Source organism: Sminthopsis crassicaudata, chromosome 1 (assembly GCF_048593235.1).
Source record: "Sminthopsis crassicaudata isolate SCR6 chromosome 1, ASM4859323v1, whole genome shotgun sequence".
NCBI classification, from domain to species: Eukaryota; Metazoa; Chordata; class Mammalia; order Dasyuromorphia; family Dasyuridae; genus Sminthopsis; species Sminthopsis crassicaudata.
This window is the reverse complement of record NC_133617.1, coordinates 367,037,725-367,050,753: the sequence shown is the minus strand read 5'-3', so window position 1 is coordinate 367,050,753 and position 13,029 is coordinate 367,037,725. Positions and strand designations below refer to the sequence as shown.

At 35.8% G+C, this 13,029-nt stretch overlaps 1 protein-coding gene and 1 long non-coding RNA gene across 14 annotated transcripts in view; one reads left to right on the top strand and one right to left on the bottom strand.

The window, feature by feature from the left end:
- The window catches only part of LOC141549614 (uncharacterized), a 106,812-nt gene that overhangs the window by 41,725 nt on the left and 52,058 nt on the right, over window positions 1-13,029 (top strand). The window lies entirely within an intron of this gene.
- Window positions 1,760-13,029, bottom strand: part of SLC14A1 (solute carrier family 14 member 1 (Kidd blood group)) — a 94,394-nt gene continuing 83,124 nt past the window's right edge. For all 13 annotated transcript variants that reach the window (XM_074279263.1, XM_074279260.1, XM_074279258.1 and 10 more), the window contains 3 exons: window positions 12,840-12,974; window positions 6,244-6,293; window positions 1,760-3,183 (listed from right to left, as the gene is read on the bottom strand). In XM_074279263.1, coding sequence (XP_074135364.1) covers window positions 3,010-3,183; window positions 6,244-6,293; window positions 12,840-12,974 — 359 coding nt within the window. In that variant the 3' untranslated portion in view covers window positions 1,760-3,009. The remainder of the gene's footprint in view (window positions 3,184-6,243; window positions 6,294-12,839; window positions 12,975-13,029) is intronic.

Genomic DNA, 13,029 nt, shown 5'->3' with positions numbered 1-13,029 from the left:
GAGAGTTCCCTGAGAGCGTTAGAAGTCAAATGATTTGCTCCTGGTCACAAAATTAGCATTAGAAATAGAATTTAAACTGATGTCTTCAGATCCTATTCTCTAGCTATTATACTATCCAATCTTGCTCTTTCTTCTTGCCCAATTCCTTCTCTCACAAAGTAAGTTTTTGGTTTCGTGCCTCTGATGCATTTATTATGTAATGCTATGTATTATACTTATTAAGTTTTTGTGTCTTATCTCCCTTGCTATAGAAAGTACTTAATAAATATTTATGATTGGATAAATGAATGTTACATCATATCTATCTATGCATCCATCATCTTTTTCTTTAAAACAAGCACGTGTGACTGAATTGTGACTATATATTTTTATTGATATGAGCTTACATAATACATATATGAGAGAAAAAATAAACACAAGTGCTCTTCAATGGAACAAAGATAAAAAATATATACATGTTGTTAGAATAATACTCATTATGTAACAGGAAACAAGAAAATTAATACCACTTTAGCTTATTTTATTTACAGTGCTTTCAAATGATTATATTTACAATTGTGTGAAATCACTTCATGAGAAGTTCTATTCAGAACAGAAACTCACCCACCACGAATTCATTCTGAGCATGTTAATTGGATTATCTCCATTGCTGCTTATTCACATATCGGAGCACAGATTTCAGAACCTGTACAACGTTTTTTTCCTTTGTTTGTTGCTATTGTGTTGTTCTTCCTGATTTCTAATGCTCTTATTTTACAAATTTTCTGACAAAATAAATGTCAAATCAAACATTGAAAATCTTTTTTTCCATAGGAATGTATACACTTAGAATGACTTAGTAGAGAGTAGGGTCTATATTTTATTCTCTTTCTTTGTATGCCTTGCACCTAGAACATAGTAGGCACACAATAAATGTTGGTTGAACTGAATTGCACTTGCAAATGAAAGAAGTCGAAAAGCTTTGATCAGAAAAACTCCATATCAGAAAAACTGGTATATTTTCCTAAGAGGAAAAATTGTTATGATCTATGATCTCCTCCTTGAATCACTGAATAGAAGGTAAATTTCTTGAGAGCAGAGACTGTCTTAACATCTCTATCTCCTAGCATATTGCTTGGCACATAGTAAATGCTTAATAATGCTTCTTAATTAACTGATTATTTTTCTGCTACCAGTCCATCACTTCAACATGTTTAAATATAGATTTTCCATTAGAAACTGTAAGTAAAAAAACATTATTTTCTAAAACTTCCAATTGACAGATCAATAGTTTAGCAAAAATGTCATTCCATTTTGAGTATTCATTTTGATGGCATGCATGAACTCTCTTATAATGACCAATAAGGGATAAAAGCACCACCACATTTCCTTGCAGAACCTTCCAGACTGTAACCAAATGGGATCATTGAGCCAAGTGCAGATATTCTGTCTTTAGCTGGATCACCATAAGCTCTCTTTTTTGAAATTCCTTCTGAAGTGCTGAGAGCTAGACGAAGTAATAGTTGTTCTACAAGTTGTTTTGGTGCTTTTCCTTCTTTCCTTCCTTCCTTTCTTTTCCTTCCCTTCCCTTCCCTCTCTTCCTTCCTTCCTCCCTCCCTCTCTTCCTTCCTTCCTTCCTCCCTCTCTTCCTTCCTTCCTTCCTTCCTTCCTTCCTTCCTTCCTTCCTTCCTTCCTTCCTTCCTTCCTTCCTTCCTTCCTTCCTTCCTTCCTTCCTTCCTTCCTTCCTTCCTTCCTTCCTTCCTTCCTTCCCCTTCTCCTCTTTTAGTATAAAAATTATTGTTAACTTAATAGACTATTAATTCAACAAGTAACATTAGTAAGTAATCAAACCCCATGGGAAAAGCCTGTCTTTGAAAATATTCAAAAAAATGTTGAATCTGAAAAATGAGAGTGTAAATTGCAAAGAATTACCAACTTCCTTTTACTCTTATTCATGGTGTATTCAAAATGATTTTTATCAATTTAAAGTAAATTGGTTCTGTCAAATATTTCAAAGGCAAATTCAACAATGTATAACTTTCCTATGAATTTAATGAGATATTGAAGTTGGGAAGAGAGATTCATTGTTTTTATTCTCTTCAGAATAATTTTATTCTCAAGAGATGGAGTTTTTGAAGTCATTTCCAGATTCCAACAAGAGTGATAATAGAGGAGAGATATTAATCCTATCCCATCTCCCTCCTACTCTGCTGTCTATCCTGAGAGGGAAAACAACTCAAAGCCAAGGAGCCCTGAAATTGGGAGAATATAAAGCAACAATGGACAAAAGCTTGACTTCACTTTTTATAATTACATAGAGACTCTTTTAGGTGTGCTGATTAGTCACTTAGGCATGCCCACAATATTAGACTTCATTGTGTAGCCAGCATTGAATTTTTAAATTTCTATTTGAGATGACCTATGGGCCTTCTGCTGTTTGGGGTTCTATTAACTAAAGGCTAGTTAGATATATGACTTAATATTATTAATACTGTTAATATTTTTTATGTATCTGTTAATTCCAACCACCCTATCACACAGAGCTGCAATAACACATTCTGTACTCACTTCCTCTTATCTTTGAGTATGTGGGAGGCTTTTAAAGCCTATGACCAATACATTCTTTTATTCTCTAACTCTCCTCCAAATCAAGTATTTATAAAACTGCAGCCCCTTGCTCCTAGTCAGAGAATAGGCTTATTGGATTTTGAGCTGAAAGGCAATATAGAGGTCATATATTCCAACTTTCTCATTTTACAGATGAGGAAATTGAGACCCAGAGAAATGTAGTTTTGCTGGTTTAGGCTTATATAAGCCTAAATCAAAGGCATCTTATTGACTTTTAACAGAAAGCTACAAGCAAGAGAAAAGGATGGATTTTTTTTTTATCAAGAACAAATAGTAGTAAATTGCTGTATAGTTAGTTTAAAAGATTCTACAACAGTAGAAGATATTAATTTACAGATACTGCAAGTCGATGGTGTTGTCTGGTTTAAAATCAGACAGATTGGCTTTAATTTGATCCTTCTATCACAAAGGGCTTTCTGCTAACTTTTTCTTTGCTGTCAGGTAGAAGGTGCGGTTTTCTTCACAGTAAGTCACCTTGTTCAGTGGCAGCTTGTAGATTGAGTGAGTCTTTGTTGTTACCAAGAGGAAGATGAGTGTGGCTAAGCAGAAGGGCCAGGTGCATGATGGCAACCCAAACTGGAAAAGAGCAAACAAGAAACAGGTAACTTGAGTCCTTCTGGAATGCTGAGGTGGACTCCTCAGGGAGCATCCTATCTAACTCCCTCACATGAGTTGTTAATAAATTGAGGTTAAATAGCCTCAAGAAGTTCAAAGGACTTGCCTAAGATCACATGGATTGTAAGCATTAGTGATCAAATTTGAACCCAGGTCCTTGAACTCCAGCTTTAGAACTTCAGCATATATTCTACCTCTCCCTCACCTTGTTCCCTTTCCCACCATATTCAGGAAGCTCCAATGATTTCCTATTGCCTCTATTCCCTACGACCTCTAGGATAAAGTATAAATTCATCTGTTTATCATTTAAAAACATTCACAATTTGGCACTAACCTAGTTTTCTAGATTCATTGTACATTGATACCTTCAAGAATTGTATTTTCTAGCCATTCTGGCCTTCTTGCAATCTCCATACATAATATTGTCTCCTATGCTTCTCCTGGGTTAGTAGATCTTGGCATAGAATGGCACACATACTTGGAACTCATTCTCTCTTTACCACTACCTACTCCTTTAGAATCCTAAGCTTTCTTCAAAACTAAACTAAAACACTAACTCCTATTAGCTTGTTATTGTTATTTAACTGATTAACCATCTCTGAATCTGTTTCCCCAGGTTTGGGTTTTCTTGGCAAAAATCCTAGAGTGGTTTCATGTTTCCTTCTCATTTTATAGATAAGGAAACTGAGGCTAACAGGGTCAAATGGCTTACCCATTGTCACATACCTAGTATCTGAGGCTAGATTTGAATTCAGGAAGGTGAGTCTTCCTCATTCTGGGATCAGCATTCAATCTACTGCATACCTAGCAACCCCTAAACACCTATAAGAGGCCTTTCTTTCTTTTTTTTTTTTTATTGTTTTTTTCATAGTTATTCATGTATACTAACTTTTTAAAAACACACAATGCTTAATGAATTATGTTGGGAGGGAAAAATCAGAATAAAGGAAAAAATTATGAGAGGAAAAAAACAGAAAAAAAGAAGTGAACGTAGCATATGTTGATTTACATTCATTCTTCATTGTTCTCTCTCTGGATGCAGATAATGTTTGCTATTATAAAGTTTATTGGAATTTCCTTAGATTACTGAACCACTGAGAAGAACCAAGTCTTTCATAGTTGATCATCGCACAGTCTTATTTTTACTATGTACAATGTATTCCTGCTTCTACTTGGTTTGCTCAGCATTAGTTCATGTAAATCTTTCCAGGCCTTGTTATAATCAGTTTATTCATCATTTTTTATAGGACAATAATATTCTATTACCTTCATATACCACAACTTATTCAGTCATTCCCCAACTGATGGGCATCTACTCATTTTAGGAGGTCTTCCCTAATCCCTATTTGTTAATACTCTTTTCCTCCTAATTCCTTCAGCAGATATTAGTTTGCATTAATTTTATATCTGTTTTATATTTAAGAAGCAACTTAGCCTAATATAGAGAGAACTGCTTTTAGAGTTAGAAAGGCCATGGATTCAAATCTTACTTCCCATCTAAATTGTATGTGTGACCACATACGTCATTTAACTTCCCTATGCCTCTGACAGCTCTCCAAGATTCTACTTCGCTAAAGTCCAACATCCTACAGGAAACTTGTCCTGTTCCTTCTTAATCTTAGTAACTTCCCTCTTAGTTTACTCTCAATTTATCTTGTATGCGTATATGTGTATGTATATGTGTGTACTGTTTTTAAAAAAAATATATTTTATTATAGCTTTTTATTTACAAGACACATGCATGGATAATATGTGTGTACTCTTAATTTACCCTATTATGTTTATTTGTATATATGTGTCAACATAATCTCAATTTATCCTGTGTATGTGTGTATGTGTATGTATATACCCACACATTTATACATTCATAGGATAAATTTGAGAGTAAATCAAGAAATAAGACATATGTATGTGTGTGGGTGTACATCCATACATTTATATATACATAGGATAAATTAAGAGTAACTAAAAGGGAAGGCATATATATATATGTATATTTGTGTTTAACCACATATTTATATAAACATAGGCTAAATTGAAAGATTATTACATATATACGTACACAGGATAAATTGATGCACATATATATATGTATACACACACACAGAGATGCATAAACACACACAAAATTTGTACATAGCGATTTGTATGTTTCTTTCCCAACAGATCATGAACTCCTTGAAAGCAGACTGCCTTAGCATTCCCAGTGCACAGTGCTCAGCACATAGTATAGCAGACTCTTAATTTGTTGATTAACTTGGCATATTTTTTTCTGCCCTGTAGAATGTAAGAAGTCCTTGAGGTCTTTTTTTTCCCCCTTTGTGGGTACATGATATAGTTGCTAGCCCACAATAGATACTTTTAAAAATTATAGTACAAAATGTATCTCAAGGAGCCACAAAGCAGAATGATCCAAGTGAAGTCTAGTTCTGAAAGTGGTAGGATAAGGAAAGGAAGGGGAGGAATGTAGCTGAAGAAGGAAGGGCAGGGAGGACATTTCAGATACAAGGCAATCATTTGTTTAGATGTAGAATTGGTTTTGCTGAAAGCACACTGCTTATTTAATGATTAAGCCAGACCTGTGCTTAATAAATGTTTATTGATCAATTGACTGATATAAACAAAAGTCTGGAGGAAAGGGAAATGATTTTTTTTTAAAGGGAGGCACTATTCTGGAGGGTTTGGATAACTGTTTATTTTGTTCATTCTGATCTTGTGCCCCTGAGTACCAAAGACTACCATTTGGTGTGATCAAAGTGGAATACATGGTGAGTAGCTGCTGAGAGCTCAGATTTTGCCTATCTAATTAGGACGTGGATTTGTGGCATTTCAGAGACAACCTGAAAAACAGCATACATCACTAGGTTTATACCACATGACTTGTATTTTTGACAGTCTTGATGACATAGTAGATTAAAATTTACATCCTTGGATTTGATATAAACTAGTGTATAGAAGTTTGAAAGAGCTTACAGTACTTATTCTAACACAATAGCAAAATTCAAATAAAGGCATACTTACCTTAGCCATGATGTGTGTTAGCGCTATGGCCAAGTAAGCAGTAAACAGAGCTACAAAAGAAATAAAAAAAACAAGTCTTGGTAAACAGTTATTGTTTAAAGGAAGTGTGACTGCTTTCTGAAAACCCAAACTGCAATCAGAATTATGTTCTTCTTTGGGTGCCCTTCTCATTACATATATGCCTTTTTTTGGGTTTTGGTTTTTGATAAAATTTTACAACCTGAAAGGAAAGCAGGAATAATCTGTTCTATTTCTCAGAGCTTTTACAGATAATGAAATTTAGGCCTAAAGAAATGAAGTGTCTTATCAATATCTTTTATTCCCATTCCTTCCCTGTTCCCACTGCAAAGCTTCATAATGTTGCTGTTGTTCAATCTTTTTCAATCATATCTGACCTTTTTGTGACTCCTATTTGGCATTTTCTTGGCAAAGATACTGGAGTGATTTGCCATTTTCTTCTCCAGCTCATTTCAAAGACAAGGAAACTGAGGCAAATGGGATTAAGTAACTTGCTTAGAGTCACACAGCTAGGAAGTATCTGACACCAGATTTGAAATCAGGAAGCTGAGTTTTTTCTATTCTGCCACTTAGCTGCCCCAGAAAGCCCTACTATCAGCCCTCACTATTACTTATCTAGTAATATATCTCCCATAGGCCTTCTCAGTTCCCTTTTTTCTTCCTAACAATCCATCTTTTATGCCACCTCCAGACAAATTTTCTTGTGCAGAAATCTATTTGCATTATTTCTTGCCTCAATGTTTAAAGGAGAAATCACTTCAGCTAAAGGTATCAGCTAAGGCTTCAAGGAAAAGCTGAGCTAAGCCTTAAAGAAAGAGAAATATTTCAATGCCCAGAGATGAGGAGGGGGTGTATTCTAAGCGTACGGGATCAGATATTATCTCATCTTTATCTCCTTTTTCATTTCTATTTTATCTAATTTTTTAATCTTTAATTTTTAATACCACAATATAATGTATATCACAATGTTGTTTGTCCTTCATTCTCAAAGAAGACCATAACATCAGGGAGGTGATGCCATGATATGTAAGTGAACTTGTTGGGGGCGGTAGCCCCTTGATATTCCTTGTTTGATCTCCAACTTCCTTTGGGACTTGGACCTTTGATATAAGATCTGGTCAAACTAGTTTGGGCTATCTGAGCTGGCTGGGGTTTTATAGCCCCCATTCTAATCTGCTCAGATAGACCAAATGCCAGCAGGAAATTCCTTTTTGGGAAGAGACTTCTGTCTGTCCCCAAAAGATAACAAGAGAATCCTTATCTTATTTACATCACTCTCCTGAACCTCCTTACATCACTGCATCTGAATGATTGTGCTCTTGTATAAAACAGAGTCTTCAAAAATCTATTCTTTGCAAAATTGGCCTTGTACCATGCAGCCATTTTGCCCACTGGCTCTCCCGTGTTTCCATTCTAATCAATAAAGACTGTGTTTCCATACAGCATTAAGTAGCAAATTCCTTTGCTGCCGAACCAGCCCTTGGTTACTTTGGGGAAGGAAGGAGAGAGAGAAAAGGAACTGACCCATCTCTGTTTAGACCTCAGTTTACTCCTCATCAAACTGGATTTAAGTAAGGAAGGGCTTTGCAAGATCACCTGCCTCACTTTTCCCTCCACAGCCATGTGGGTCCAGTGGCCAAATATAAATCAGGACAATTGGGATGGCTCTGGATGCAATGGGAGACCTTGGACTTTTTAAGCTAAGATCTTCAACAGGTCTCAGATTGAGTGAAGCAATGCCTAATCAGTGATTGATGGCAGGAATTGAGGCAAAGAATGGCCCCCCAAACTAAATAAATAAATACATTTGGGAGGGGAAAACCCTCAGGGTTTCTGGCCAACACAAAAATGACTGTTATTTACATTCAAAATGAGTCAACCAGGACCCAAACAATGACCACAATACATGTAGTTTATGAAGGAGTAAATATACATATAGTTAGGTAGGTGGTACAATGGACTGAATATGGGGCCTGTAGTCAGGAACAGAGTTCAAATCCAGGCTCTGACACTTACTAGCTGTGACCCTGGGTAAGTCACTTAACCCTGTTCACCTCAGTTTCCTCATCTGCAACTGGAGAAGGAAGTGGCAAACCATTCCAGAATCTTTGCCAAGAAAATCCCAAATGGGGTCATGAAGAGTCGGTCATGACTGAAGTGACTGGATGACAAATATACATATTTTAAAGGTATATGCTCAAAAATGGTTATTCATTGGAATGAATGATGAAGAAAATTTGGAAGACTACTAATCTAATGTTATAACTCTAATATAAGAAAGAAAGAAAATTGATAATATAAGAAAGGTAAGAAAATTGAGACTCAGAGATATTTAATAATTTGATTGATTTGACAGAGGTAAGAAGTAACAAATTAAAATCCCAGTTCTTGTGCCTTTAAATCTTCATTGTGGCCACATCATCCACCCCCCAGCCACACAAAAAAATCAAACTACAAGGAAATATTGGGAGTTGAAAACAAGATCTCCTGTTTACCAAATTGTTAAAGTTATTATGTGGAAGGATTAGACTTGTTTGACTTGGACTTGTAAGGCAGAATGGGGAATAATTGGTAATAGAGTTGGATTTTGATTGGGTTTACAGAAAAATCTCTCACCAACAGTGAGAAATAGGCTGCCTAAGGAGATAATGGGAAAGTTTTCAAGAGAAATATGGATAATGCTTATTAGGGATGCTCTAGAAGGGTTTCTTACTTAGGCACAGATTAGACTCAATGGCCTCTGAGATCCATTGTTAGGTTGACCTTCTGGGACTCTGATGATACTGATCTATAAAATGGGAATAATGCTCATCTTCCTGAATTCAATCAGCTATGTGACCCTGGGCAAGTCACTTCACCTCATTTGCCTCAGTTTCCTCATCTGCAAAATGAGCTGGAGAAGGAAATAGCAAACTACTCCAGTGTCTTTGCCAAGAAAACCTCAAATGGGGTAATGAAGAGTCAGACTGGACTAAAAACAATTGAACACCAATCCAAACCTCCACATGGTTGGAGCTACAGTTCTAAGCCAGAAACTATTTAGAACCATCTAGGATTTCTGCTGTTGATGGACATTGTCCCTTCCAACAGGCTAATATGGACAAGGATCTCTCTAATACAAGCAGATGAAAATCTCAACTGTCATAACCCAGATAATAAAAGCTGCCAAGCATTTTCACATTGTGCACTGATAAATAAAAATTAATAACTTAATTATGCCAGTTTGTATGTAAAAATTGACACAGAGCAGATAGCATTTAGGGGATTTTACCTAAGTTATCTGAAGTGACCTTCCCAGATAAAGGCAAGGAAAAAAATCTATTTTGTCTTGGTTATTTGGTTATTAATTTATTTGCTCGACTTGAAATGGCAAGTCATTTTATCACTGTGAAATGGGTACCATGAAACTGGATGCAAAATTTTACTTGCCAAGAATGTGTTTTATCTCAAAGCTTATGTAAATAACCTTTTTTTTTTTTAATTTCCCACTTGCAATACCTTAAAATTATCCCTCCTGTTTAGAGCACTCTCTCTTTTTGATCTTTATACTCTCTCCCCTCCAAAAAGTTCCCCTCTTCTCCTTAGAATTTAGACATAACCACCTCCTCCCAGAGCTCTTCCCCAATTGATGTTGAATTACAAACCTTCCTTTCTAATCTCAAATGTTCTGGTTACTCCATGCTTTTTCATGACAGGAGGCATCCATATGCACTTTAGCACTGCTTCAAGAATTTGTAAGGTTTTAGGTATGTATATTACCTAATAATGAGGCTCATAATATTATCTAGCATTTATATTGTGCTTTAAAGTTTGAATAAAAGATTTTATGTTGTCTCATCTGGTCCTTATAACAATCTTGTACTAATGTTGTGTATGTATATGTGTGAGTGTGAGTGTGTGTGTGTGTGTGTGTGTGTGTGTGTGTGTGTGTGTGTGTGTGTGAATATTAATCCTATTTTACTGATGGGAAAATGGGTCTCTCAGAATTGAAGTGACACTTGCTTATACTTCCATTGATGTACACTGTAAGATAATATTTCATTAGTTATTGGTAAAGATATTTGTCATCTGGTAGCCACCTTTCTGGTGATGGAACTCTCAGAACTTATCTGGGTTGGCCCCTGGAATATAGCACTCAATCCAATCTCAGGTAGGATTAGATGGGATAGGATCTTCAAGAACTCATTGTCCTCTGGCATAGGTTTTGAGAATACAGAATTTATGATTTCTAGCTAAGACTGTAGTGGTCAGGATTAAGAGGAGTTAGAATGTCCCTAATTCCTCCAAATTTCTATAAAAGTACCAGAAATACAACAATGGTAAAGAGAACCAAAGAGAAATGGTTATAAATGCCTTCATCTAGTCCAGAATTTTACAAGATTTCAAGAAATCCTTAGAGACTCTGACTTGGTAGGTGGAGGGCACAGGTCTACATCTTTGTCCTGAGCCACAGCAGGACAAAAAGCCAGGGTGGCACCTGAGAAACAGACTTGAAGTCTTATAGAAGACTTGTTACCAATGGAAAAGACAACATCTGTTGGGGCTTTTTTAGAGTTATTGCAAAGGATGGAGGTGAGGTAACGCCCAAGTTCAGAACTAGGCAAAGAAAAAGGCCAGAGAATGAATGGGGATCAAAACTGAATCTGAGCCCAAATCCAGAAATTGCTGCCAAGAATGTAGTCTTGTTTTAGCCCTTAAATCCAGGAGCAAACAGGATCTGCTCACAAACTCAAGAATAATAGAAGGAGTAGTATCTGATTTTTATTGATTGTGCAACTATAAAAATGTGACTTGCTTTAGAATATGATTTGTGAATTGCATGACTTTTCTTTGCAAAACTTAATGATATATTTGAGATATATGTATATAATATAAATGTATATTATTCTTATAAAGATTTTATAGAAATGTAAAAATTGGCATATGGATTACTGATTTTTTTTCTTGATGACTTTTTGGGGGAACTAATATCTGAGATTTTTCCAAGAATTTGATGTATTCCCTTAAAAATCTCAAGGATCTTGAGAATCAATGTCTCAGTGTCTTCACATTTGTGAACAGTTCAGATCTTGCCTGTGTCTAAGTACCTGCTTTTACCACTTTTGTTTTCTTTAATCTCATTTCTATATACATTGGAATTTTGATATTAGAGCCCAACTCCACTGTCATTGAAGAAAATATTTTGTTATTAAAGTCTTAACTGATCTTTGCTATTATGCAAGTTGTTGGTTATTTATCCTAGTGTAATCCTGTAGAGCAATCAGGGTAGTCTGGCTTAATTGTGTCTCATTCCAAATATGGTATAATGAAAAAGACACTGACTCTGGAATCAAAGGACTTGGGTTCAAATCCCACCTTGTATTTACTACCCATGTGATGTTGAACAAGTCACAAGTACTGTAGGCCTCAGTTTCCTTATCTGTAAAATGAGGGGAGTTGGACTAGATGATTTCTAAGGTCCCTTCCATTTTTAGCTCTGATTCTCTACTGCTTCTTTCAATTTTATGATACCATTCATGATCTTTCACCATTTTCTTCCATGCAATTTTGCACCTGAAGTTAAATTTGAAATAAGAGTTGACCAAGAATACTATCTTTTTAATTAATTTATTTGTGATTTTGGTTGGCAAGATCAAATATTTCCTGGTTAGAATGGTTTCTAGATTCTTTTGGTGTTTTGAAAATTACTTCTATTAAAATAAGTCGGTTTCCTTTTTGTAAGATGATGTTTGCTGCTTTCATGCTTCCTGATTTCCTTCTTGAAGAAAGTATCTATTCATGACATATAGGCATGTTTTCCTTGTGGTCTAGCAAGCTTTCAGAGCCTGGACTCTTTTCTCTATTTATTCTATGACATATTCTCCAAAACATTTCCCACTTCCTGTAAAGTATGGAAGTCACCAAACAGAATATGCTGATTTAATTTGGATGATCTTAACCAGGAAGTTGGGGCAGTGAGGTGGTGCCATAATGCATAGAGTACCAGATGTAGTACTGCACGGAGCCAGGAAGACTCATCTTCTTGAGTTCAAATCTGGCTTCAGACACATACTAGCTATGTGACCCTACACAAAATTATAGCTATTTGCCTCAGTTTCCTCATCCATAAAATAAGCTGAGAAGGACTCTGGACAAATCATTTTCCTCATCTCCAAAGTTAAGGATGACCCATTATGATCTGAGATTCTTTCCAGCTTAGTTTCCTTATTTCTAGAATGAACAAATTAGGTTAGATAATCTCTAAAGCCCCTTTTAGGTCTAAATCTATCACCCTAAATCAGGAGTTTTAAACTTGGGGCCCATAAAGTTGATTCTTAAAAAACATTCTTTTTTAGATAATTTTTTCCAGCATAACTGGTTTCCTTTGTAGTCAGGCATATTTTATTTTATGCACTTCAAAAACCATTACCCTGAAGTGTCTATAGACTTCATCAGACTGCCAAAGGAGTCCGTGACACTAAAAAGGTTAAGAACATTTATCCTAAATCTGATGCTTCTAGGTCAGTGTCATTTATTTATTTGGTTCTTCTGCAAACCATAATTATTAACCCAACCCTGGAACTTCTTTAAATACATACCACAGGCAAGTGATAGGAGATGAGTTTGCCAGGTGAGAGCCATGAACATCCCTCCTATTGCAATGCAGGCCAGAGAGCTGTTGAAGCCCCATAATCCAAGGTAGATATTTTCGAATGGAGCTGAAAGAGTCAGTCCTATTGCACAAGAGAGATGATGTTATAATAAAAAACCTGATATCCTGAAAGGAGC